This window comes from Plasmodium reichenowi, chromosome 6, assembly GCF_001601855.1.
Source record: "Plasmodium reichenowi strain SY57 chromosome 6, whole genome shotgun sequence".
In the NCBI taxonomy this organism is placed as follows: domain Eukaryota; phylum Apicomplexa; class Aconoidasida; order Haemosporida; family Plasmodiidae; genus Plasmodium; species Plasmodium reichenowi.
Genome location: NC_033651.1, coordinates 713,521 through 738,520, shown reverse-complemented (window position 1 = coordinate 738,520; position 25,000 = coordinate 713,521). Strand labels below are relative to the sequence as shown.

The following is a 25,000-nucleotide window of genomic DNA, read 5'->3' as shown; positions in this document are numbered from 1 at the left end:
TTATTTCATTGTCTTCTTTTTCCAAATTAAAATTGAATTCATCTTTTTTATTTTTTAATAACTTGTCTGTATCTTCGTTCAAATTATTAGTACATATAATATTATCCTTACTTACATTATTATTACTACTATTAATATTATCTTTCTTAACACTTTCATACTCTTCCTTTTTCTTATAATCTACAAGAAGTAAATGTTTTATATCTGGATGATCAATAATGTTGAAAATTTTTTCTTCAAAATAAAAATATTCATATATGCATTTATTCACCTGAGCTCTTTCATGATTAGTAAAGAAAAATCTCTTCTTTATATTCACCACGAAATTAAGAAGAAAATTTTTCCCTTTCATTTTATAAAAAAGAACAAACAAAAAAAAAAAAAAATTATTTACATTTTTATATATATTGACAACAACTTAATATATATATGTATATATATTATCATTTTATTAATTATATATAGTACACATTTCACAGATAGGCGTGGGGATAGAAAAATAAAAAAATAAATAAATTATAGGATCGAATTATCTCCTATGGGTGGATCTAAAAAATGTAAATAATATATTAACAAAAAAATATGTATACATATATATATATATATATATATCTTTATATGTTATATGTTTAAATAAATATATGCCTATCCAATTTGTTTATTTATTTTTATATAATCTCAAGTTACATATTTTAATTATGCTTAGGTTGGATAAAATTGGGGAAGATATATTTTTTTTTTCGCTTGAACAACTTAGATAATTAATGAATGCTTAAAAGAAAAAAAAAAAAAAATACATAAATTGTTTTATATATATATATAGTGAGAGAGAGAAATATTTTTACATATTGTAAAAATACTAAAAAGTGCACATTATCCTTATTAATTTTTTTTTTTTTTTAAATCTTGAGAAAAGGAAATAATTACTAAATACTGTAGGAGGAATAAAGGAGGGAATATTTTCTATATAAAAAGGGGGAAAAAATTATATGTAATAATAAATATATATTAATAATAAAAAGATATTGAATATATATAAAATAATATATGGTATAAATTATACATTATAAAATACATATATATATATATATATATATATATATATATATATATATATATATATTTTTCCTTTTTCTCATCATATAAATAAAAATAATTTTAGGTATAATTATTTAGATAACTATTTATAAAGTAATAATTTTAAAAATATATTAATTTATATATAAATAATAATATTTTTTATTATATAATACGCCACATACTTTGACTCTCTATTTTTTTTAAAATGAACCAAACAAATTCCTTAAAATCCTTTTTGAATATTGAAAATGTAAATGACAGATTTGTAACGGATTTAAATACTTACAAGAAGCAATTTTCTTATAATGAATTATATGAAGAAATCGAAAACTTTGTAAATTTTTTTCAAAGCATAAATATAAAAAGAGGAGATGAAATATCAATTATTTTATTTAATAGCATTGAATATGTCATATCTTTTTTGAGTATTAATTTTAATCATAATATATGTTTACCACAAAACACGAATTTGAAAAAAGAGGAATATAAAAGATATTTAGTAAATAACTGTAAGTATATTATAATTCATGATTATGATGAAAATAATGAAGAATATTCAAGTATTAAAAATAAACATAGTTATTATAAAAATGTGTGTATTTATATAAAAGAGCTAGCTGAAGAATATGGTATTGGTTTAATTAAAATAAAGAAAAACAAAGAGAAACCTTATTTTACTTATTCATATATAAATAATGGAAGAAAAGAAGAATTACCAAATTTAAATAATGATTTGAAAAATGAAGAAAATAATATTAATAAAGAAGAAAGAAATATGTTGAATAGTGATATATGTCTTCATTTACATACGTCTGGAACTACAAGTAAAGTTAAAATAGTTCAATTATCTAATACAAATATAAAAACTACAATAACCAATATAACGAATTCTTATAATATAAATAGAGATGATAATACTATTATTGTCATGCCTTTATTTCATGTACATGGATTAATTGGTGTGTTACTTCCTATAATTTATTGTAAAGGTAATATTTTATTTCAGTTAGGTCATTCTTTTAGTGCATCAGAATTTTGGAATAATGTTGAAAATTATAATATAACTTACTTTTCAGCTATCCCTACCATACTTAAAATATTAATAATAAGATATGAAGAAGATTATTTAAGAAAAAACAAAATAAAAAAAAATAATGATGATGAAAATAATAAATGTCATAAAATTCCAATGAATGAAAAAGTAAAACATAAATTAAGATTTATTAGAACTTCTAGTTCTAGTTTAGATGAAAATTTAGAAAAAGAAATCGAAGAAAAGTTTGAAGTATCCGTTTTTCAAGCATATGGTATGACAGAAGCCTGTCATCAAGTTAGTTCAAATAAAATTATTATACCCTCCTTATCATCACCAAATAATTTACAAATATGTAAGAAATTTAAAAGTGTAGGTATACCTAATGTAGGTGTTATTATATATAATGAAGAAAAAAAAAAAATATGTGATTATAATGAATTAGGTGAAATATGCATTAATGGAAAAAACGTTATGTGTGGATATAAAGAACTAAAGGATAATGATAATATATATATATATGCAAATACTGTAAAAGAAAGAAATAAATATATGATGAAAAATCCATTCTTAGAAATAGCTGAAAAAGTACCTTTCTTTAAAACAGGAGATATTGGTTATATTGATCAAGATAACTTCCTTTTTATATCAGGTCGTATTAAAGATATAATTAATCGAGGAGGAGAAAAAATTATACCAAATGAAATAGATGATGTTTTAAGAAATCACGATTTAGTTCAAGACTGTTTAACATTTTCTTGTAAAGATGACGTATATGGTGAAATTATAAATAGTGCAGTAATATTAGAAGAAATTAAAATATTATCATCATATAATGATGATTATAATAAGAATAATACGAATAATATTTATATTAATAAATCATCCCATGAACAGAAAAATATGTCATTAAGTCCATTTGATGAAAACTTATCTATTTATTTAAATTTAAAATATTATATGCTCAAGAAAGAATTAATAAATTATATGAAAAAATATATAGCCGATTTCAAAGTACCAAGGAATATCTATTTTGTTAATAATTTTCTAAAAACAGATACAGGTAAAATTTCTAGAAAAAAAGTATCAGAAAGTATTGAAGAATTAAAAAAAAAACAAATAAAAGTCTTTGATAATATTATACCTTTAATTTTTAAAAAATATGATATAAAATATATATATGGATTATATGGTATACCAATAAATAAAATAATATATAGTTTTATTAAAAATAATATATATTATATAAGTTTCAGAAATGAAATAAATGCTTCTATCAGTTGTAATTATATTAATTATTTTGATATAAATAATATAGAAGAAAAAAATAAAATAGGAATTTTATTTACCTGCTCTGGTCCTGCATTTATTAATACATTAAGTGGTTTATATAATGCTAAAGTTAATAATTTACCTATGGTTTTAATATGTTTTGAAAATGTGAGAAATGAAAAGTTAACATTATTTGAAAAATATTGTAATTTTCAATATTTCCCACAATTAGACTTTTTAAATAAAACAAAAGAAATATGTAATCAAACATATCATGTAAATAATACTTTAGAATCCTTTTCAACTCAATTTTTTAATTGTATATATACATCACTTCAACATAAATCACCTACATATTTAAATATTGATTATAAATTAATCGAGCAAACCATAACATTAGATAAAGCTATAGAGACATTACAATTATGTGATATATATGCACAAAAATGTTTAAATCCAAATCAGTTTAATAAATATACATTATTAAATAATGAACAAGAAAATCTTTTTACACAACTTTTGAATAAATTTGTACAAATATATAAAAACAACCAAAAGTGTGTTATTTTTATGGGTATTAATTGTAATTATGGATATAAATATATTATCAAATTAGCAGAACTTTTGAAAATACCTATTTATACAAATACTATGGCAAAATCGTTTGTTAAAGAAAATTATTTATATAATATGAATTCATGTAAATCTTATTTATTTAATAATTTAGACTCATGTATTTGTATTGGATCAGTTTTTAATTTTTATTTTAATTTTGGAAACTTTCCAAATTGTCAAAAGCAAAATATGTTATGTATCGATTTGATAAACAATGCATATGACCACGATCATCAACACCTCAACAACAATAATAATGATAATAATGATAATAATAATAATTGTAAGGGTTATAAGTTGGATGTATCTCATTATTTTTTTTCAGACTTATTTCATATATTGAAAAAATTATATTACTCAGTTAAAAATGTTATTCATGTAGATGATATCGAAAATAAGAAAGAGTGGGTAAATATCCTGAATGAAATGAAAAAAACGAATTTTAATAAAATGTGTATTCAAATTAATAAATATTTTGAAGAGGAACAATTTACTATGGAACAAGCCATGCTAATTATAAGACATATATTGATTGATTATTATTTTTTAAAAAATGACATAGATGAAGAAAATAAAAAACATTTCCTCAATTATTTAAAACATGTGGATAAAATAAAAATAAGAGATTTTACAAATATGCAAAATGTACAGTATAATGACCTTATGGATAAAGAATTAGATATACCAGATGTAGATGAAGATATATTAAGTGATCATAATAATGATCATAATAGTGACCATAATAATAATAACGACACACATATACATCAATATCAAGACTATTCTTATAATGTGTATGAAAAGAAAGATATCATTCCAAAAAGAAAAAAAAAAGAACTTTATTTTTTAAAAAAACAAATAAAAAATAGAATTATTATAACCAATGAAGGGTCCATAACTCTTAATTTAGGAATTTTATATTTACCTAAATTTGGACCATATAGTTATGTTATACCTCAAATTAATGGTATGATGGGAGTGTCAATGAATGCAAGTATAAGTGCCGCATTAGATAATCCAAATAATATAATATTTTCCATATTAGGAGATTCATCTTTTGGTTTTACATCCAACGAAATTGAAACAATTTGCCGATTAAAATTAAAAATTGTTTTTATCATTTTTAATAATAATGGTATATATGGAAATAGAGATATTCAAAGAGAACAAAATGAAACGAATACCTATATTAAGGAAAAGAAACAAATAAATAACCCATCCTTTTATTTGAACAATCCATCTTCTTTATACTTTTTTAGTAAATATGAAAATTATGTAATTGCTCATGGAGGTTATGGATGTTATATTGATAACAGAAAAGATTTTATTAAACAAATGAAATATGTAACAAGTCAAGACTTTGATCATTATCCTGTCTTATTAAATGTAATTATTGAAGATAGTGGATTCGTAAATTTTGATGTAGACAAATTTGTGAAGTAATATATTACGTATGCAAAAATTATGTACTTATATATATATATATATATATATATATATATATGTATATATGATATTGTTTTTATTTATTATTTTTTTAATTCATACATGTTCCTTTTCTACTTCATTATTTTAAATTTTGTTATAACACATATTTTTTAAATATTATTATTATTATTATTATTATTATTATATATATATATATATATATATATATATTTTATTTTTTATTATTGTTAATTCCTCTTTATTTGTATAAACTAGCATTGTTCAATGTAATTAATATAAATTTAAAAAATAAAAAAAAAACATATAAGATTCAGAATTTTTTTTTAATAATAAAAAGGCGTACACTAATATACTATAAGGGGGATATATATCTCCTTTTTTCTTTTTTTTCTTTTTTTTCTTTTTTTTCTTTTTTTTCTTTTTTTTTAAATTTTATTTATATTTTTTTTAACATACAAAATATAAATTGCAAAGATGAACAAAGTATGATGCAAAATAAATATACAATTATAAAAATACATTTATTCATTAGGTTTTATTTTTTAAACAAATTGTCTTCATACATTTATGTAACGTATAAAAAAGAAAAAAAATTAATAAAATAAAATTATAAAAACGCAGAATTATTAATAAATAATATATAAATAAATATGTATTAATACAAATTGTATAATATGAATATATGCATTATATATTTTTTAAATTATCTTAACTTGAAAATACTATGAATACAAGTATGTATTATATATATATATATATATATATATATATAAATATAACATATATAATATTTTTTATTTTATTTAATTTTTTTTATTATTTCCTATGAACAATATTGTTTCTCATTAATTAATATCTTAAAAATAAATTTCCCTATTTACATATTTCAATAAAAAAAATATATATTTATGGAAAATACAATTACATTAAATATATAAGAAATATAAGTATTTCATAAAAAAACTTTTAAATCGTAGTTATTTTTGAATAAACACATCATTTACAAATTTTAAAATGAAAAATTTAATATTATTGTATATATTAGTACACTAAATAGATATATGATAATATTATGTGCATGAAAATTTATGGTTTTTTCTTATTTTTCTTATTTTTATTTTTTTTTTATAAATACAATATGAATAATATGTACAATTTTATTAGCATATAATATTATATGTATATGAATAATAATTATTTTAAATATTATTTTTTCCCCTATAAATATATTATATATACTAAATATAAATAATATATATTTCTTTTTTTTTTTCTTTTTTTTTTTTTTCTTTTTTTATCAAATTTATATATTTTCTAAATAAATAATATATTTTTTTTAAGAGTTTTATATTTTTTCAATTTTTTTTTTACATAATAAAATTTAACTTTATGAAACTTATTTATATATATATATATATAATATATAATATATAATATAATATATATGTATAATACATATATATATATATATATATATATATATATTACTATAATTAATTTTTTTTTTTTTTTTTGGATTATATATATTATATTAAGGTTAACTGTAAAAGTATTTTGGAGCATTTACACAATAAATGGGAAAAATAAAATAAAACAAAATATTAAAGAAACGAAAAACAAGAAAACAATTTTTTTTTTCCCATTTATTTACATTATATATATATATATATATATATATATAAACACTTTGTATATATTTTTTATACTTTACCATTTGTGTACAAATTATAATAAGTACGTTCGTTATTATATTTATGTAAATTTTTCTTGTGTTATATAACTAGATTTATATATATTAACAGAATATTAAATAAATAAATAAATAAATATATATATATATATATATACTTATATTTGTTTGATTTATTTTTTATGAAACATAATGGAAGATAATACAGATAAAAAAGCTTTGGTTGATGAAAATAATGGCGAAAATAAAGTTCCAAAGAAAAAAAACTTAAGCAGGCTTATAGTTGAAGAAGCAACAAATGATGATAATTCTGTTGTTGCGTTAAATACGAAAAGAATGGAAGAGTTAAATTTTTTTAGAGGTGATACTATAATAATTAAAGGAAAGAAACGACACTCTACCATTTGTATTATATTGAATGACAATGATTTAGATGAAGGAAAAATAAGAATAAATAAGGTTGCAAGAAAAAACTTGAGAGTTTGTTTAGGAGGTAATAATATAAATGATGAAAATATTGTAAAATTATATGTAAAGTGATACTATATATATATATATATATATATATATATATATATATATATATTTATATATGTATGTGTGTATGTATGTGTTTTATAAATATTTATTTATTTTATTTTTTCAGATGTTGTTTATGTAAAGTCGTGCCCAGAAATTCCTTACGGAAAAAAAATTCAGGTGTTACCCATAGATGATACTATCGAAGGATTAGCAAAAGATACTTTATTTGAAATATTTTTAAAACCATACTTTAATGAATCTTATAGGCCAGTTAAAAAAGGAGATTTATTTTTAGTAAGAGGTGGTTTCATGTCCGTTGAATTTAAAGTTGTTGAAGTAGACCCTGATGATTTTTGTATTGTTTCACCTGATACAGTTATTTATTATGAAGGTGATCCAATAAAAAGAGATGATGAAGAAAAATTAGATGAAATTGGTTATGATGATATTGGAGGCTGTAAGAAACAGCTAGCTCAAATAAGAGAAATGATTGAATTACCATTAAGACATCCTGGTTTATTCAAAACATTAGGAGTGAAACCACCCAGAGGTGTATTATTATATGGACCTCCAGGTAGTGGTAAAACGTGTATAGCTAGAGCTGTTGCTAATGAAACAGGTGCATTTTTCTTTTTAATAAATGGACCAGAAGTTATGAGCAAAATGGCAGGAGAAGCTGAAGCAAATTTGAGAAGAGCATTTGAAGAAGCAGAAAAGAATTCACCTGCCATCATTTTTATTGATGAAATTGATTCTATTGCTCCAAAAAGAGAAAAGACTAATGGAGAAGTAGAAAGAAGAGTTGTTTCACAATTACTTACATTAATGGATGGTATAAAAAGTAGAGGTCAAGTTGTTGTTATTGCAGCAACTAATAGACAAAATTCAATTGATCCAGCTTTGAGAAGATTTGGAAGATTTGATAGAGAAATTGATATTGGTGTACCTGATGATAATGGTAGATTTGAAATTCTTAGAATTCATACAAAAAATATGAAATTATCACCTGATGTGAAATTAGAAGAATTAGCTAGTAACACACATGGTTTTGTTGGTGCTGATTTAGCTCAATTATGTACAGAAGCTGCTTTGACTTGTATTAGAGAAAAAATGGATGTGATTGATTTAGAAGATGAAATTATAGACAAAGAAGTTTTAGAAAGTATGTGTGTAACACAGGATCATTTTAATATGGCATTAGGTACATGTAATCCATCTTCATTAAGAGAAACTGTTGTAGAGGTTCCAAATGTGAAATGGGATGATATTGGTGGTTTAGATGAAGTTAAAAGTACATTAAGAGAAATGATATTATATCCTATTGATCATCCAGATAAATTTGAAAAGTTTGGAATGTCTCCATCAAGAGGAGTATTATTTTATGGACCTCCAGGTTGTGGTAAAACTTTACTAGCCAAAGCTGTGGCATCAGAATGTTCAGCTAATTTTGTATCTATTAAAGGTCCAGAATTATTAACAATGTGGTTTGGTGAATCTGAAGCAAATGTTAGAGAAGTTTTTGATAAAGCAAGAGCAGCAGCTCCATGTGTTTTATTTTTTGATGAATTAGATTCTATTGGAACACAAAGAGGATCCAGTTTAGGTGATGGAAGTGGTGCAGGAGATCGTGTTATGAATCAATTATTAACAGAAATTGATGGTGTGGGTCCTAAAAAGAATTTATTCTTTATCGGTGCAACTAATAGACCTGAATTATTGGATGAAGCTTTATTAAGACCTGGAAGATTAGATCAATTGATATATATCCCATTACCAGATTTAGGTGCAAGAATTTCTATTTTAACAGCTATTCTAAGAAAATGTCCAGTTGCTGAAAATGTACCAATTGACTTCTTGGCTCAAAAAACAGCTGGTTTTAGTGGTGCTGATTTAGCAGAATTATGTCAGAGAGCAGCACGAGCAGCTATAAGAGATGCCATAGATGCAGAAGAAATGAATAAGAAATCTAAATTAGAATTAAGTAACAAAAAAGAAAATGAACAAAATGAAACCAATGAAAATGATGTACATAATAAAACAGAACAACAAGCCAATGACCAACAAAAGAATGATGATGATAATATAAAATATGAAATTACAAGACATCATTTTAAGGAAGGATTGGCTGGAGCAAGAAGAAGTGTATCCCAGGCTGATTTAATTAAATATGATAATTTTAGAATAAAATTTGATCCTTTATATAAAACGAAAACAGGTGGAACAGGTGATGATTTTATTATTGATTGGCCTGATGAGGACAATAATGACGATACACCTGCATATGTTGTAGATGAAGATTTGTATTCATAAATTTATCTTTCACATTAATATGATATATAAGTAAATGAAAAATATATATATATATATATTAATATATCATAATAATTTATGTTTAATAATATTCATCTTTTTCCTCGTCCCAGTATTTTCTTTTTCTTTTTTTTTTTATATTTTCCAATTTTTTTTATATTTATTCCTATTTTTTCTTAATTAAGAAAATAAAAAAATATATATACCTTATATTTATATATATATTTATATACATATACACATATTTTTATCTACATAGAAATATATTTTCTTTTTACAAATTAAACTCATTAACATTTAAATATTTATTTAAATTGATCGTGTATAATCTGTAACTTTTTAATAATCATAATTATATGAATACTTACGTATTAAAATTTTTTTTTTTTTTTTTTTTTTTTCTTGTCCATTTTTTAAAGTATATATTTATTCACATAAATATGGAATTTTAAATTGAGTGGAAAGAAAGACATCAATTTAAAATGTTTTAAATGTATACAATAATTAAGAGTTTAAAAATTGAGTTATTTGATTTTTTCATACAATATATTTAATCAAAAAAGAAAAGATAAATTTTTAATTTTTTTTATATTTTTTATTTTATTTATTATTTATTATTTTTCTAAATTTATAATTCTATATATTATAATAATTTCTCAAAAATAAATCGTCCTTTCCATTTATATATATATAAGTGCAATTTTTTTAATATAGAATAAAAATAGTATGTCTTATATCAACTTGAAACGTATAAAAAACATAATTTTTACCTTTCTTATTATACTCATATGTTTTATAAAATATAGCTGTTTATAATAAAAATATACATAAATTTATATAATAATTAAAAATAAAAATATGTATTATTTATTTATACCTGTAAAACATTTAAAAAAAACATTAATAAATTATATATTAAATGTAATATTTTTCAATTCCCCCACCCCTTTTTTTTTTTTTTTTTTTTCTTATGTGATAAAGGAAAAAAAAAAAGAAAAATGAAATCCACAAATAATGTCTTAGCAACTAATGAAAAGTCATACAACAATGTAGACTTTGTTAAGAATAAAATAAAAACATACAATTTGAATAATGAAAACAAGAAGAATAAAAATTATTTTCCGATAGTTAAATATAAAAATACTTCTGAAAAAACAAAAAATGTAGACAATTGTATGACAACAAAAAATTTGAATAATTTAAAAAATAAAAATGATATTATAAGAACTGGAAAATATGTGAATGAAAAAATTAAGGTGAATGAAAATTTAAAACATTTAAAAACTAGAATACCTTTGTTAAAAACTAATATTCTCCGAACAAATGAAACAAATAAATCAATTAATACATTTAAATACAAATCAAATATTGAAAAAAACGAAAACGGTGAAAGAGGGGATATAATAAAAGATTTAAATATATATAATGATAAAAATAAATATATGGAAAAAAATAACTCACCAAAAAATGAGATTGAGAAAAATAAAATTGAAAAATTAACTAATATTAATAATATTACTAATGATATAAATAATAATATCATTTTAGAAGAATTATCAAATAGAAATAAAGAAAAAACTATTTATATAAATAATGGTCCAATGAACAAAGACACGAAATGTATTTCACAAATAAAAAGAACTTCAATTAATATTAATAACAAAAATTATACATGTAATATTTCCAAACCACTCATAAGACGAAGTATTACTTTTATGAACACGGGCAAAAATATACACCTGAATAAAAGCACATCGTCAATAAATAATAATGAAAATGTCTTAAACAACAAAAAAATGAATGACAGAATGTATATTCAAAATAAGGCATATATCCCACAAAATTCTCTCATCAAAAATAAAATAGAGAGTAGTAATAAAATAAATAATATTAATACTATGAATACAATGAGTAATATTAACAACAACAATAATAATAATAATAATAATAATAATAATAATAGAAATTCCATTATGTTAGTGAAAGATATACATAACAATAACATAAAAAGTTTGACAAAAAATAAATATAATAAAATAATAACACCTATATCTCCTGTAGGTATAAACAAAAAACAAACCTACAAAGTTTCTAATATAATAGAAAATACAATATCTCCTATACTTATTCCAAATTATAAAAAAATAAAAATATTAAAACCAACAAAAATAATCAATCCTTTGTCTAACGATACATTTCATAATAATTTAAAAAAAACACTAATCAATACTATAATGAATCCTCCTGCCCCCAAAAAAATAATAAAAAAAGACATAAATGACATATATATAAACAAAAAAAAAATAAATAATATAGATTTTAAAAAAATAAATGTTCCAATAAATAAAAGAATTACTACTATTATAAATAAGAACGAACATGATAACATTATTATATCTAAACAGTTAACTCATAAAAAAAATTTTATCCAAATAAATAAACAGCCATTATTAAGGAGACACTCCACAGCTATTTTAAATCATAACATTTCTAATTTAAAAAAAAGATTAAGTAATGTCAAAGATAAAAATGATAAAATATATTTAAACAAGGGAAATATAACATATAAAGAGAATAGTACACATAATAATCATGATAAAGAAAAAATTATAAAATGTCTTCCTATAAATAACATACAGAATGAACAAGAAATACATATAATCCCTTCAAATGTTTTAATTAATCAAAATGTATGGACTCCAAAAATTATGATAATAAAAAAGGATAACAATGAAAAAAATGGAAATGTGGAAAACGAAATTGACAAGGATAATAATAAAAAAAATGACAATAATAATAATAATAATAAAAATGACAATAATAATAATAATAAAAAAAATGACAATAATGATAATAATAAAAAAAATGACAATAATGATAATAATAAAAAAAATGACAATAATGATAATAATAAAAAAAATGACAATAATGATAATAATAAAAAAAATGACAATAATGATAATAATAAAAAAAATGACAATAATGATAATAATAATAATAATAATCAATCTTGTGTAGAAAAAAGTAGCAAAATCAATGCTCTCTTTAATATACCCAAAAGATTAAGTAGTTTGATTTATCCTAAAATAAAAAAAAACTTCATAGCAAAGATTAATAGAAATTTGAACCAGACTGATAAAAAAAATGATGATAAAAATATTGATGAAAAAGTAAGTGAATCACTTGAAAAGAAAATAAATGAACCAAAAAATGAAATATTAGTTGAAACAAAAAATCAAATATTGAAGGATCTACAAAATAATGAGGGGGAATTAAATTATAGGACGAATGAATTAACAAATGATAACATACCCTCAGAATATCTTGAAAATATAAATAAGGAAAAATACATCTTAAAAGAAGATATAGAATGTGATAATAAATATATTGCTCATACAAATATTATGGAAAAAAAGGATAATAAACTAAATCATATAAGTGATAAAAATATTACATATAATGACAAAATAAAAGATACCAATGAAACTATCGTAAGTGTAAAATTAAAGGAAATAACATCCAATGATTTATTATGTGAATATCGTGAAGAAGTTCTAAAAAAGTTTAATAATGAATATATAAATGAAGAAAAAAATGAAATTATTAATGAAATACATTCTAAACGATTATCTTACGATAATAATAAAACCTACCCTTCAAGTTGGTATTATTATAACAACCAAAAAGAATCAGAAATGATACATAAAATGAATAAAAATATTTGCAGTTATGAAGAAATTTCAACTTATGAAAAAACAAAATATATATATCCTAATGAAACACAGGAAAGTATAAATTGTGATATAACAAATATATCGAAAGATAATTATCAACCCTATCACAATGATAAAGGGTATAAAACGAATAATTTAAATATTAATCAGAAAGGTAATCATAATGATAAAATATCACATAATGATAAAATATCACATAATGAGCAAATACCACATAAGGAAATATCACATAAGGAAATATCACATAAGGAAATATCACATAATGAGGAAATATCACCTATTGATAAAATATCACATAATGATAAAATATCACATAATGATAAAATATCACATAATGAGGAAATACCGCATAAGGAAATATCACATAATGAGGAAATATACCACAATGAGGAAATATCACATAATGATAAAATATCACATAATGATAAAATATCACATAATGATAAAATATCATATAATGATAAAATATCACATAATGATAAAATATCACATAATAATAAAATATCACCTATTGATAAAATATCACCTATTGATAAAATATACCACAATGATGAAATATCTTATTATGATGGTGTTAATATGAACACATGCCAACAAAATAACAATATCCAATTGACAGAAAAACAAAAAGAACAAATTGAAAACTATGATCAAACGATTAAAGATATAATTGATAAAAATGATGATGAAATAAAAAACTTATTTGTCAATAATAATAATGATGGGATAATTATTTTTGATAATAAAAATATACAAGATATATCAGAGGATTTTATAAAAAATGAAAAAATTAATAAAATTTATTCATCTAATAATTGTATTAACATGCATGAGGAAGAAGAAAAAAATGGAGAAACTATTACAAAAATTCTGAATGAAAAATTAAATAATATAAAAACAAATCAAATAATTGAACATAAAGATAAAAACAAAATAGAAGATAACACAAAAGGAGTTTTGCAAAAAAAAACACATGATGCATTACAAGGAAAACATACCTTTTATAATATAAATAATGAAATAAATAAAAAAAATCCATTGGAAGATGATCCATTAAATCAAAAAAGAGATATTATATTTTTTTGTGATCTTAATAAGAATTACAATAAAGACACTATTCACAAATCAGATGAAAATACACACACTAATATGAAACATCAAATAATTGAGGATACAAGGGAAGTGAAAAAGGTCGAAGTAGACGAAACTTTAACTTATCATAAAATAATAAATGACAAAAATGAAAACTATTATGAACAAAACATAACGGATAAAATAGAAATATACAATAAACAAAAAGGAGATGATAAAATTAAGAAAAAAAATAATGATGAACAAAAAATGCTGCAAAATATAGAAGAACATAAGAAAGAACAATTAACAAAGAGAACAAAGGGTGCAGAAAAAAAATACGCCTGTATACATTTTACAGAGTTAAATAAAAATATATGTAAAATATTAAATTCGAAGAATTACAAAGCAGCAGAATGGAGCAAAAATAAAAAAAATAAAGGTGAAATGATAAAAGAAAATCAAAAGAATCAACCACATTCATATCGACATTTACATATACGTACACATAAAAATACACATAAATATACACATAAATATACACATAAATATACACATAAACATACACATACACATAAACATTCATACCTACGTTCATATCCACATCCACTTGATATATATTACAAAATGCATATAAAAAAAAGAAGAAAAAGTAACAAACGTGAAGATTATTCAGGTATGGAACAAAATAAGATTCTTTTAAGAAATGGAAAGCAGAAAAAAACAAAAAATAATTGCATTATTTACGAACCATATGAAAATAAGAATGAGAAACATTTATCTCTTATTTTTAAAAAAAATATAAATATAATAAATAATAATAATATGATAAAAAAAATATTGCAGAGAAAAAAGATAGCAAATAATAATAAACTGTATAATTATTATTCACAATTTTTTCAAAGTTATAATCTCAGTATAACTAGGTTTAGGAGAAAAAATCAAAAAAATTATGAGCAAGAAAAAAAAAAGAAAAAAAAAAATTTACATGTAATATTATTCCCTTCACATAAAAACAAAACAAATGATCTTAAGTTAAATAATATAATAGAATTAAACAAGGAACAAAATATTCAAACGAAAAAGGGGAACATTCCTCATTTTAAGAATATACAAGATAATAATTTTGATAAAAAAACAAGAAAACAAAAAAAAAAAAAAAAAAAAATTACATTTATACATGATAAATTAGAGCGAAAAGGATGTATTATCCAACCAGAAGATAAAATGAATAAAGATTTAAATAATAATAATTGTGATGAAAGTGAAGAAAAAGAAAATAATCATATGAAGATGGGGAAAAATACAGATATGATAAAAGAATATTATTCACTGAGTAACGAAGAAATATTACTTGATAATGTGTCAAGTGAGAATATTAATAAATTGAAAGAGAAAAATGGATATATCATAGAAATGGAAAATCAGATGAAAAAAAAAGAAGAAAAAAAAATCAACATTGTAAATAATGAAAAATTCCAGATGGATGATGATAATGAAAAAAATAATAGTAATAATAATAATAATAATAATAATATAGGAAATGATATAAAGATATATGTTGAAAAATATTTAGAAGAAAATAAAAACCTTTTTTTTTATGAACATGAATGGATAAATATTATATTACAAATAATAAATAAGGATAATTTTTATTTGGCAGAAGAATTAATGATTTTAATATTTCAAAAAGAAGAAAAATTGTACAAAAATTTTATAGAAGAAAGAAATAAAAATATAAAAGGAAATAATGGATATATATATAATAAAACATGTGATAATATAAATATGTGTACATATGATAATATAAATATGTGTACATATGATAATATAAATATGTGTGCTTATGATAATATATATATGTGTACATATAACAATAATAATAATAATAATAATTATAATAATCATAATAGTATTAATAATATAGAAAATATAAACCATCAAAATGATAATAATAAAATTTCATCAAGTGATAATAAAACGGAGGAACCTATAAAACTATCCAATTTTATGCAACAAATATTTAATTACTGTCCTATTGAATGGCCCTTATTAGATATTAGTATCTTAATAATAGTATGTCAAGTAGTTTGTTATATTTTTAATTTGAATAAATATCATATGTTTACCGACTGTTGTATATTGTTTGAAAAATATTGTATTGGTATATTATTAAACTCTTCTCTTATTAGTTCAAATAAAAATAGAAATACTATCCTTATGTTTGAACATGATTTTTTTTATAAATTTATTGTCCCACATAATTATAAAAAACCAACCATTGATGTAATAAAATATCACAAGAATTATTTAAAGAATGATAATTTTATAGAAGAAAAAACTATACTAGATGTCATTTTTCTTGCTCTAGCATATTATATAACCGTTAGTCACAATCTAAATGAATATATACAAAGAAATAATATCATATCATATATAAATTTATTGAATAAAAATGTTCCCAATGATATTAGATCACAAGGAATAGAAGAAAATTTGACTACACCACAAAAAAAAAAAAGAAAACATATAAGTAATATTTTGAATATACATAAAAATATAGGTACACAAAAAAGTTCAACAATAAATAATAAAAGAAAAAGTCATAATAATAATAATAATAATATTAATAATAATAACAATAATAATAACAATAACAATAACAATAATAACAATAACAATAATAGTAATAATTTTTATCATGATATGCATATATTTACACATAATAATAATTTTTCTCCTTATTCCAACCAAAATATTAATATATATATAAATGCTCCTGATAAAAGATATAAAACATATAGACATTCCTCATATGGTAGATACGTGCACAATTTGAAAAAAAAAAATTATAATTATTCCATTATGAAACATAGATACTCAGAATTTTTGCCAATATCAAAAAAGCAATCCTTTTTACATCCAAAATTAAAAAGAACCAAGACCTATGAAAAAAATTTAAAAAAAAGACTCAGCATATTAAGGACGACAAAATGTATTAAAAAAATAAATAGTAAAGATTATCCAAATAAATATATTATCAAAAAGAATAATGAAATTCAGGAGGAAACAAAATGGATGGACGGCAAAAATTATTATGATAAAGAAAATAACGATAATATATACGATAATGAACAAAAGGAAAATATACATTTGAATGATACAACTCCATTAATGATTAGCCAAAATAATATTACAAATTTAGTGTTATCAAAAAATAGCAAAATGGATATAATTATAAAATATCAAACAAAAACCAATTTTGAAAAATTATTGTGTCTTATAATAATAGAAATTTTTAATTTAATTTATGATAATAGACAATATTCAGTTGAAAATATTCTGATAATTAGAAAATTCTTCCGGGTATTTCTTAATTTTGCTCAGAAGAAATTTCTATCTTTATCGTTAAAGAGACATTTGAACAGGAACATGTGTGATGTGAAAGAAAAAGGTAATATTTGTAGTTATGGTGATAATATGAGTATACATAAAGGTAATATTTGTAGTTATGGTGATAATATGAGTATACATAAAAATAATATTTGCAGCAATGAAGATAACATGAGTGTGCATAAAAATAATATCTGCAACCATGATGATAACATGAGTGTGCATAAAAATAATATCTGCAATCATGATGATAACATGAGTGTGCATAAAAATAATATCTGCAACCATGATGATAATATAGGTAACATATATAATATGAATAATTTAAAATGTGTAGACACAAACATATCATCGTATGAGAGAAGAGAAAGCAAAGAATTGATAGAGTCACCAAATAATATCTATGAAAATTATTACAATATATGGATATGGGTTGAACGTATATTTTCAGAAAATTTTTATGAAATAAACAGTATGTTATATAATTTGAATAGTTGTAATAAGAATAGTAATAATTCAAGAAATGAATATATGAATATTAATTATGAAAAAATAGAGTTAATCAGTCAAAATATTAAACGTTTTTCAAATGTCCAAAAGAGAAATTGTTTTGTCTTAAAATATTATTGGAGCATTTTTGGAATTAAAGATGGATATACTGAAAAGAATATAAGAAGGGAAAATTATATGGATAATAAAATTGATTTTACAGATAATAAATATATTAATGATATATATTCATATATAAATCAATGGGATGATAAAAAGAATTCATCAGATATTAATTCTTTATTATCATATTGTTATTTTCCAAAATATTTTTCTGTTAAACATGAAAATAATTTGAAAAATAAAATATTTCTGAAATTAGAAAAAAAAGATTTTTTATATGATACTCTAACATTATATTATTTATCTTCCATAGAATGTATATGTAAAGTATTTGTTGCAATTGAAGATATTCCATCATTTTTACATTTACAAGATGAACCTAATATTGTAAATAATTTGTTCTTAAAAGAAAATTATAATATTAATGAATCACCATATTTAAATAGATCATATGAAAATAATTTAGAAAGCATGAATAGTTTGCTTTTAGATAATGAGCATAATGATGATTTAAATGAAGAAAAGGATTGTACTTATTGGATAAAAATATTAAAAAAGAAATTGAAAATATATGATATACAATGGCATGAAGAATATGAAAAGAAATATTTAAATTTGGTTATTTATATGAAATTAATGAAACAAAAATTTAAAGAAAATCATATTTTTAATAAAATTATGAAATATAATATTTCATCTATATGGTTAAATAAAAGTCAAATATATTTACAATATATTCAAATAATAATTAATTGTAAGTTTTATTTGCATTGTTCCTATAATACTATTTATTTGTTTATCAAAAAAAATTATATATTTGTTATACAAATGATACAACATTATGTCAATGAAAAAATAATAGCTCTTCATGCAAATAAAAAAAAAAAAAATAATAATAATAATAATAATAATAATAATAATAATAATAAAAAGGATAATATTAATAATAATAATAATTATTATTATTATTATAACGACTTACTTATGTCATCACATAATAACCATATTCATAATGACAATGCTGATATGCCTACACAAGTTGACGACAATTTTATATTTATGGCATGGGAAATTGCAAACTTCTATTTCTCTATCCTTTACTATAAATTAGACTTAAAAACCATTTTGACTGAATTGTTCAAATGGATAAAATTATTTGAAAATTATCCCAACAAACGTTTTTTTCGTATATTAAAGTTCAGATGCATATCATATGTTATACATATATTAATATTTATGAATAAATATAAATATGCAGAAAGGATAGTTAAAAATGTCTTTCTCTTTAATATAAGGAAAAAGAGGAAACTTTATCAAAATGGTATAAATTATGAAAATTGCAAAAATTATGAAAATGATAATAATGATGAAAATGGTATAAATGATGAAAATGGTATAAATTATGAAAATGGTATAAATTATGAAAATGGTATAAATGATAAAAATGATGAAAATGGTATAAATGGTATAAATGATGAAAATGCATTTTATATATACAATATAGAGAACATTAATAATAGTTGTAATGTAACAAGACATAAAGATATATCACAGGGATGTAAAATGAAAAAGGACCAAAACATAAATGGTTATAATATTAATATGACCAATCAAGAAATTCAGCCCATCCAAAATGTAATGTCCCTCAACAAATATGAAGAAAGTATCAACAATAATAATAATAATAATGATATGATGAAGTGCTATACAAACATACAAAAATTTAACAGTAGACATTATTTTAAAAGGAGAAGAAACAAAAATACAAACTGTCATATTATGAACAAATGTTATTTATACCATAGGTGGATTAACTTCTTGATGAAAAAATATAACAAAATCATAATTTATTTATTAAAAAAGAAAAATATCGTAAAACTTATATTATTTAACAATAGAAATGTACATGTTCTTATGAGAAAAAAAAAAGAAAGAATTCTTATAAAGGAAGTTAGTTTCAAAATGAATTCTTTACAAAAACTTTTATTATTACTTTATAAATTATCTATAAAGTTATATAAATCATATTATTATCATGCATCTATCTTGCATTATTATACATCACAACAAATATTTGAAGTTTCCAAATATTTAAATATTAAAATTAAAAAAAATCATAAAAAAAAAATTAAAAAAAAAAAAATAATAAATAATAATAATAATAATAATATAAATAACAATATATATAATCATTGTAATATGGTTACACCACAATTTAATTATAACCACCAAATGAACAATACACAATTTTTTCTAATGGATAATTTATTTTCTCATTCACTCAATTCACCTAATAATATAATTAATAATAATTATTATTCCAATCAACCCCTTAATAAATCACAAGATAATGATCCGAATTTTTTCTCTCCATTTAAATTACAACAATCTCCTAAAGTGTCTATAAATAAAACAGATAAATCTTATAGATCTCATACCAAAAATAATGACGACATGTTTTATTTACATGCTCTTATCCTTAGTATACAAATTCAATATACTTTATCCATTTGTATTATTATTTGCTCCGATTTATTTAATTTTCCAAATAAAATAAAGAAACTCCAAAAGTTCAAAATTAAAAATAAACAACATATATTAAAGGATAAATACAATAATATGACTTTTATGTCTTGCTTCTTTAATCATAAAATTTTGTCAAAACATTGCCGAATATTAAATGGTCACAAATTTCATCAATTTGTTAAAAGAAAAAAGAAAATCAAAAATAAAGATATACATACAAAAAAAAATTATTTGAACAAAAATATAAAAAATAAAGAACTAGATCATTATAATAGTAGTATGAATAATACACCTGTAAATTATAAACAACATGATACATTTCAATTTACAAATTTATACAATAGGAAATATAAAAAAAGAAAAATTATGAATAACATTAATTATATATCATCACAAAAAAAAATTAAAGAACATAATTATAACAATATATTATTACATATTAAGGATAATAAATTAAAAAAAATTTATAATAAATGCTTACATAAAAACAAACAAAGAGATTATAATTCCGACAGTATTCTTATGTACCATTATTCTTCTGATGAATGTGATAAACATATTTTAAGTGATTCATATAAAGATAAATACAAAACATATACAAAATTACTCTCTAAAAAAAAAAAAAAAAATATATTACAAGTTAAAAAAAATAAGAAGAAAAATAATTATCATATTATAATAAAAATATCTACGTGGTTGAGTAAAAATTCTGCTTCCCAATTGATATGGATAGCTCAAGTATATTCAAAAAGGAATACATACATATATATATATATATATATATATTTATTTATTTATATTTATTTATATACATGTGTGTATCATCATTTTTTGCACATATGTTTATAATTTTAATATGTTTGAACATTTTTACAGAAGCTATTTAAGATGTATGTCCCGGAATTGTTATGCGTAGTCTTGGCTCTTCAAACAAATATGTTTATGAATAAAAATATATTACCAGTAAAAATACATAAATATATATATATATATATATATATCAATTTTATATTATTTTAAAACCTATGTACATATATATAAACGTTTTTATTTTCTATCATTTATGTGATTCAAAAATTGGCATACTAATAATGATATATATATATATATATATATATATATATATATATATTCTCTTTTTTTTTGTCCTTTTTTTTAGAATATTAAAAGAATCGACAAGATACTAAGCTTATGTTCCGATAATCCTCAACTGGTTTATTTCTCTTTGGAATCCTTAAACGGTTATAGGAACAAACAGAACTTGAGGAAATACAAACATTATTTTGAATTATATAAAAAGTATAAGAAAATATTTTTGGATAAGAAGAAAGACATTAATAATTCGATGGAAATGCTGCATGAATTATGTCAAAATTTTTTTGTTTTAAAAAAAAAAAAAAAAAAAAAAAAAACGAAAAAAAATATATAAAATATAGAAAATATAGAAAAATGAATATTTTTCTAAATAAATATTTATAGACATATATAACATACAAACATATATAATTATATATATATATATTTTTATTTATTTTGTTTATTATTTATTTCATTTTTTTTTTTTTTTTTCTTTTTTTCTTTTTTTCCCCCTGTGCGTATCCATTCCTAATATTTACTTTGCAATCAATATATTTCTTATTTATTTATGAAAAAAAAACATAAATAATTTTTTTGTTTTTAAAATATTAAAGACGCAAATTTTATTTAATATAAAACATATATATATATATTTTTTTTTTTTTAATTTGGTTTATAAAAGATATTTGTAACAGATGTAACCTTAAAAAAAAGATAATTATGAGACAATAAAAAAAATAAATAAATAAAACCATAAAAAATAAAATAAAATAATATATTTTAATAACAAAATAATAATGAATTAAAAACAAAAATTATCCATATTTTTAAATTTCAAAATGATTTTTAAAAAAAGAAAGAAAGAAAAAAAAAAAGATTTGTATTATTCCAAAAATTATGTTACGTTTTCTAAATCATCATCACTTAACACAAAATTCGAAAGAAAAATTTTCATTACTCCTATATCTTTATCCAATGAATTTAAATTATTATAATAAATGATAGGCAATAATTTTTGAGATAAGAATGTACATATTTGACTATTTAAAAAGTTTACACCAGAATTTACTAAATTGAATATAGCTACTTCTTCTTCTTTATTTAATTCATCCTTAAACAAAGGAATAATTTTTGATAGGTATTCCATTTTTTTATGTTCATCTTTTTCATTTTTTACTTTTTTATATATATCTTCTTCATAAAAACCATCGGCTGAATATTCACTATCAAAATTAGTTAGTCCTTCATAATATATAGAACTACTTTTATTTTTATTTTTATTATTTTGATCAGATTTGTTTATAAGACTTTTATTATTTAACATTCTTTTTATGGCATCATTATTATTATGATTATTATTCCATAAATCATTTAAAATGTTATGGTCTATATTCCTTAACTTCATATTTAAAATAATTAATTTCACAAAATAGTTTTGTAATATATATAGTGAAGAAGGAAAACTAGGTATTTGCATATTTCTTAATATAAAATATATAAACAATTCACAAGTATTTAATCCATTATGCATATAAATATTATAAAATACTGTTTGGAAAATATTTTTATTATATTCATCATAATTTTTTAATTTATCAAAAAAGTCATTTTTAACTTTTAATAATTTTTTTTTTAAAAAATACTTATCTAATTCTTGATAAAATCTGTTCATATCATCTTTGGATATATCTAATTCGAATGCATAATTTAAGGTATTGTTTGTATTATTTTTATTTTCTTGCTTACTATCAAAATTATTACTATTATTTTTATTATAATTTTCATTAAGACTTTCATATTTCGAATCATTTGCATTTACATTTTCTACATTCACAAACATACTTTTTATATCATTAAATAAAAATGTATGTTTTCTTTCAATTTTTTTTATTATTTTTTCACAATGTTCATCTGATAACTTTTCATGATAATACATATCCAAATCTATAGGGTTAAAATACGTATGAAAATCAGACTTTTGGTTTTTTTTAGATTTCTTATCTTCTTCATCATCTTCATCTAAGAATATTATTTTGTTCTTATCTGCATTATAATAGTATTCTTTTCGTCTATTAAATTTGGCTATTTTATTCTTTTTAACAGTATTAATATTTTTATCTTTTAAAATATGTTCACTCATAAACATACTATTCTTTATAAGTTTATTATATTTTCCTGATATTTTCTTTATAATTATATGTTTATCTTCATATAATATATCTGATATGTTAGCTTCCTCTTTATCATTTTCATTTTTCATCTTAGATTTCATTTCATGCATACATTGTATATTATTCATTTCTTTAATTTGATCGACCTTATCAATTTGGACATACTTTTCCATTTTGTCTATCCTTTTTGTTTCTATCTCTTCTATCCTTTTTGCATGATCTTTTTCACTAAATTGTAATCCCTCAACTGATTCTTCTATTTTTTTCATTGGTTGTAATTCCTCCAATTTTGTTGTAGGTTTCTCTTTTACTACATTTTTGGAAGCTCCCGATTTGTTTCCAGTACCTATACCAAACATGCTAAAGGGGAAATTATATCCCTTCTTGGTATTATTATTATCATTATTATTATCATTATTTATAGTAGTCGTAGTAGTAGTAGATA

The 25,000-nt window shown here is 20.3% G+C and overlaps 5 protein-coding genes across 5 annotated transcripts in view; 3 read left to right on the top strand and 2 right to left on the bottom strand.

Moving 5' to 3' along the window:
* Window positions 1–352, bottom strand: part of PRSY57_0618000 (hypothetical protein) — a gene marked incomplete at both ends in the record, with an annotated part of 2,628 nt that extends 2,276 nt beyond the window's left edge. Inside the window, one exon of the mRNA XM_012906555.2 lies at window positions 1–352. This exon is cut by the window's left edge and continues 2,276 nt beyond it. Within this exon, the coding sequence (XP_012762009.2) occupies window positions 1–352 (352 nt within the window).
* Window positions 353–1,285: 933 nt separating this feature from the next.
* Window positions 1,286–5,443, top strand: PRSY57_0617900 (acyl-CoA synthetase; the record flags this gene model as incomplete). The annotated part of the gene is made up of 1 exon (XM_012906554.2): window positions 1,286–5,443. One exon carries the CDS (start codon window positions 1,286–1,288, stop codon window positions 5,441–5,443), a length of 4,158 nt encoding a protein of 1,385 aa, XP_012762008.2.
* Window positions 5,444–7,331: 1,888 nt separating this feature from the next.
* On the top strand, window positions 7,332–9,971 carry PRSY57_0617800 (cell division cycle protein 48-like protein; the record flags this gene model as incomplete). The annotated part of the gene is made up of 2 exons (XM_012906553.2): window positions 7,332–7,632; window positions 7,786–9,971. 2 exons carry the CDS (start codon window positions 7,332–7,334, stop codon window positions 9,969–9,971), a joined length of 2,487 nt encoding a protein of 828 aa, XP_012762007.1.
* A 998-nt stretch (window positions 9,972–10,969) lies between these two features.
* PRSY57_0617700 (hypothetical protein) lies at window positions 10,970–22,736 on the top strand (the record flags this gene model as incomplete). Its single annotated transcript, XM_020114619.1, has 3 exons — window positions 10,970–22,045; window positions 22,184–22,270; window positions 22,467–22,736. 3 exons carry the CDS (start codon window positions 10,970–10,972, stop codon window positions 22,734–22,736), a joined length of 11,433 nt encoding a protein of 3,810 aa, XP_019970690.1.
* Window positions 22,737–23,279: 543 nt separating this feature from the next.
* The window catches only part of PRSY57_0617600 (hypothetical protein), a gene marked incomplete at both ends in the record, with an annotated part of 3,386 nt that continues 1,665 nt past the window's right edge, over window positions 23,280–25,000 (bottom strand). The window contains one exon of the mRNA XM_012906551.2: window positions 23,280–25,000. This exon is cut by the window's right edge and continues 1,017 nt beyond it. Within this exon, the coding sequence (XP_012762005.2) occupies window positions 23,280–25,000 (1,721 nt within the window).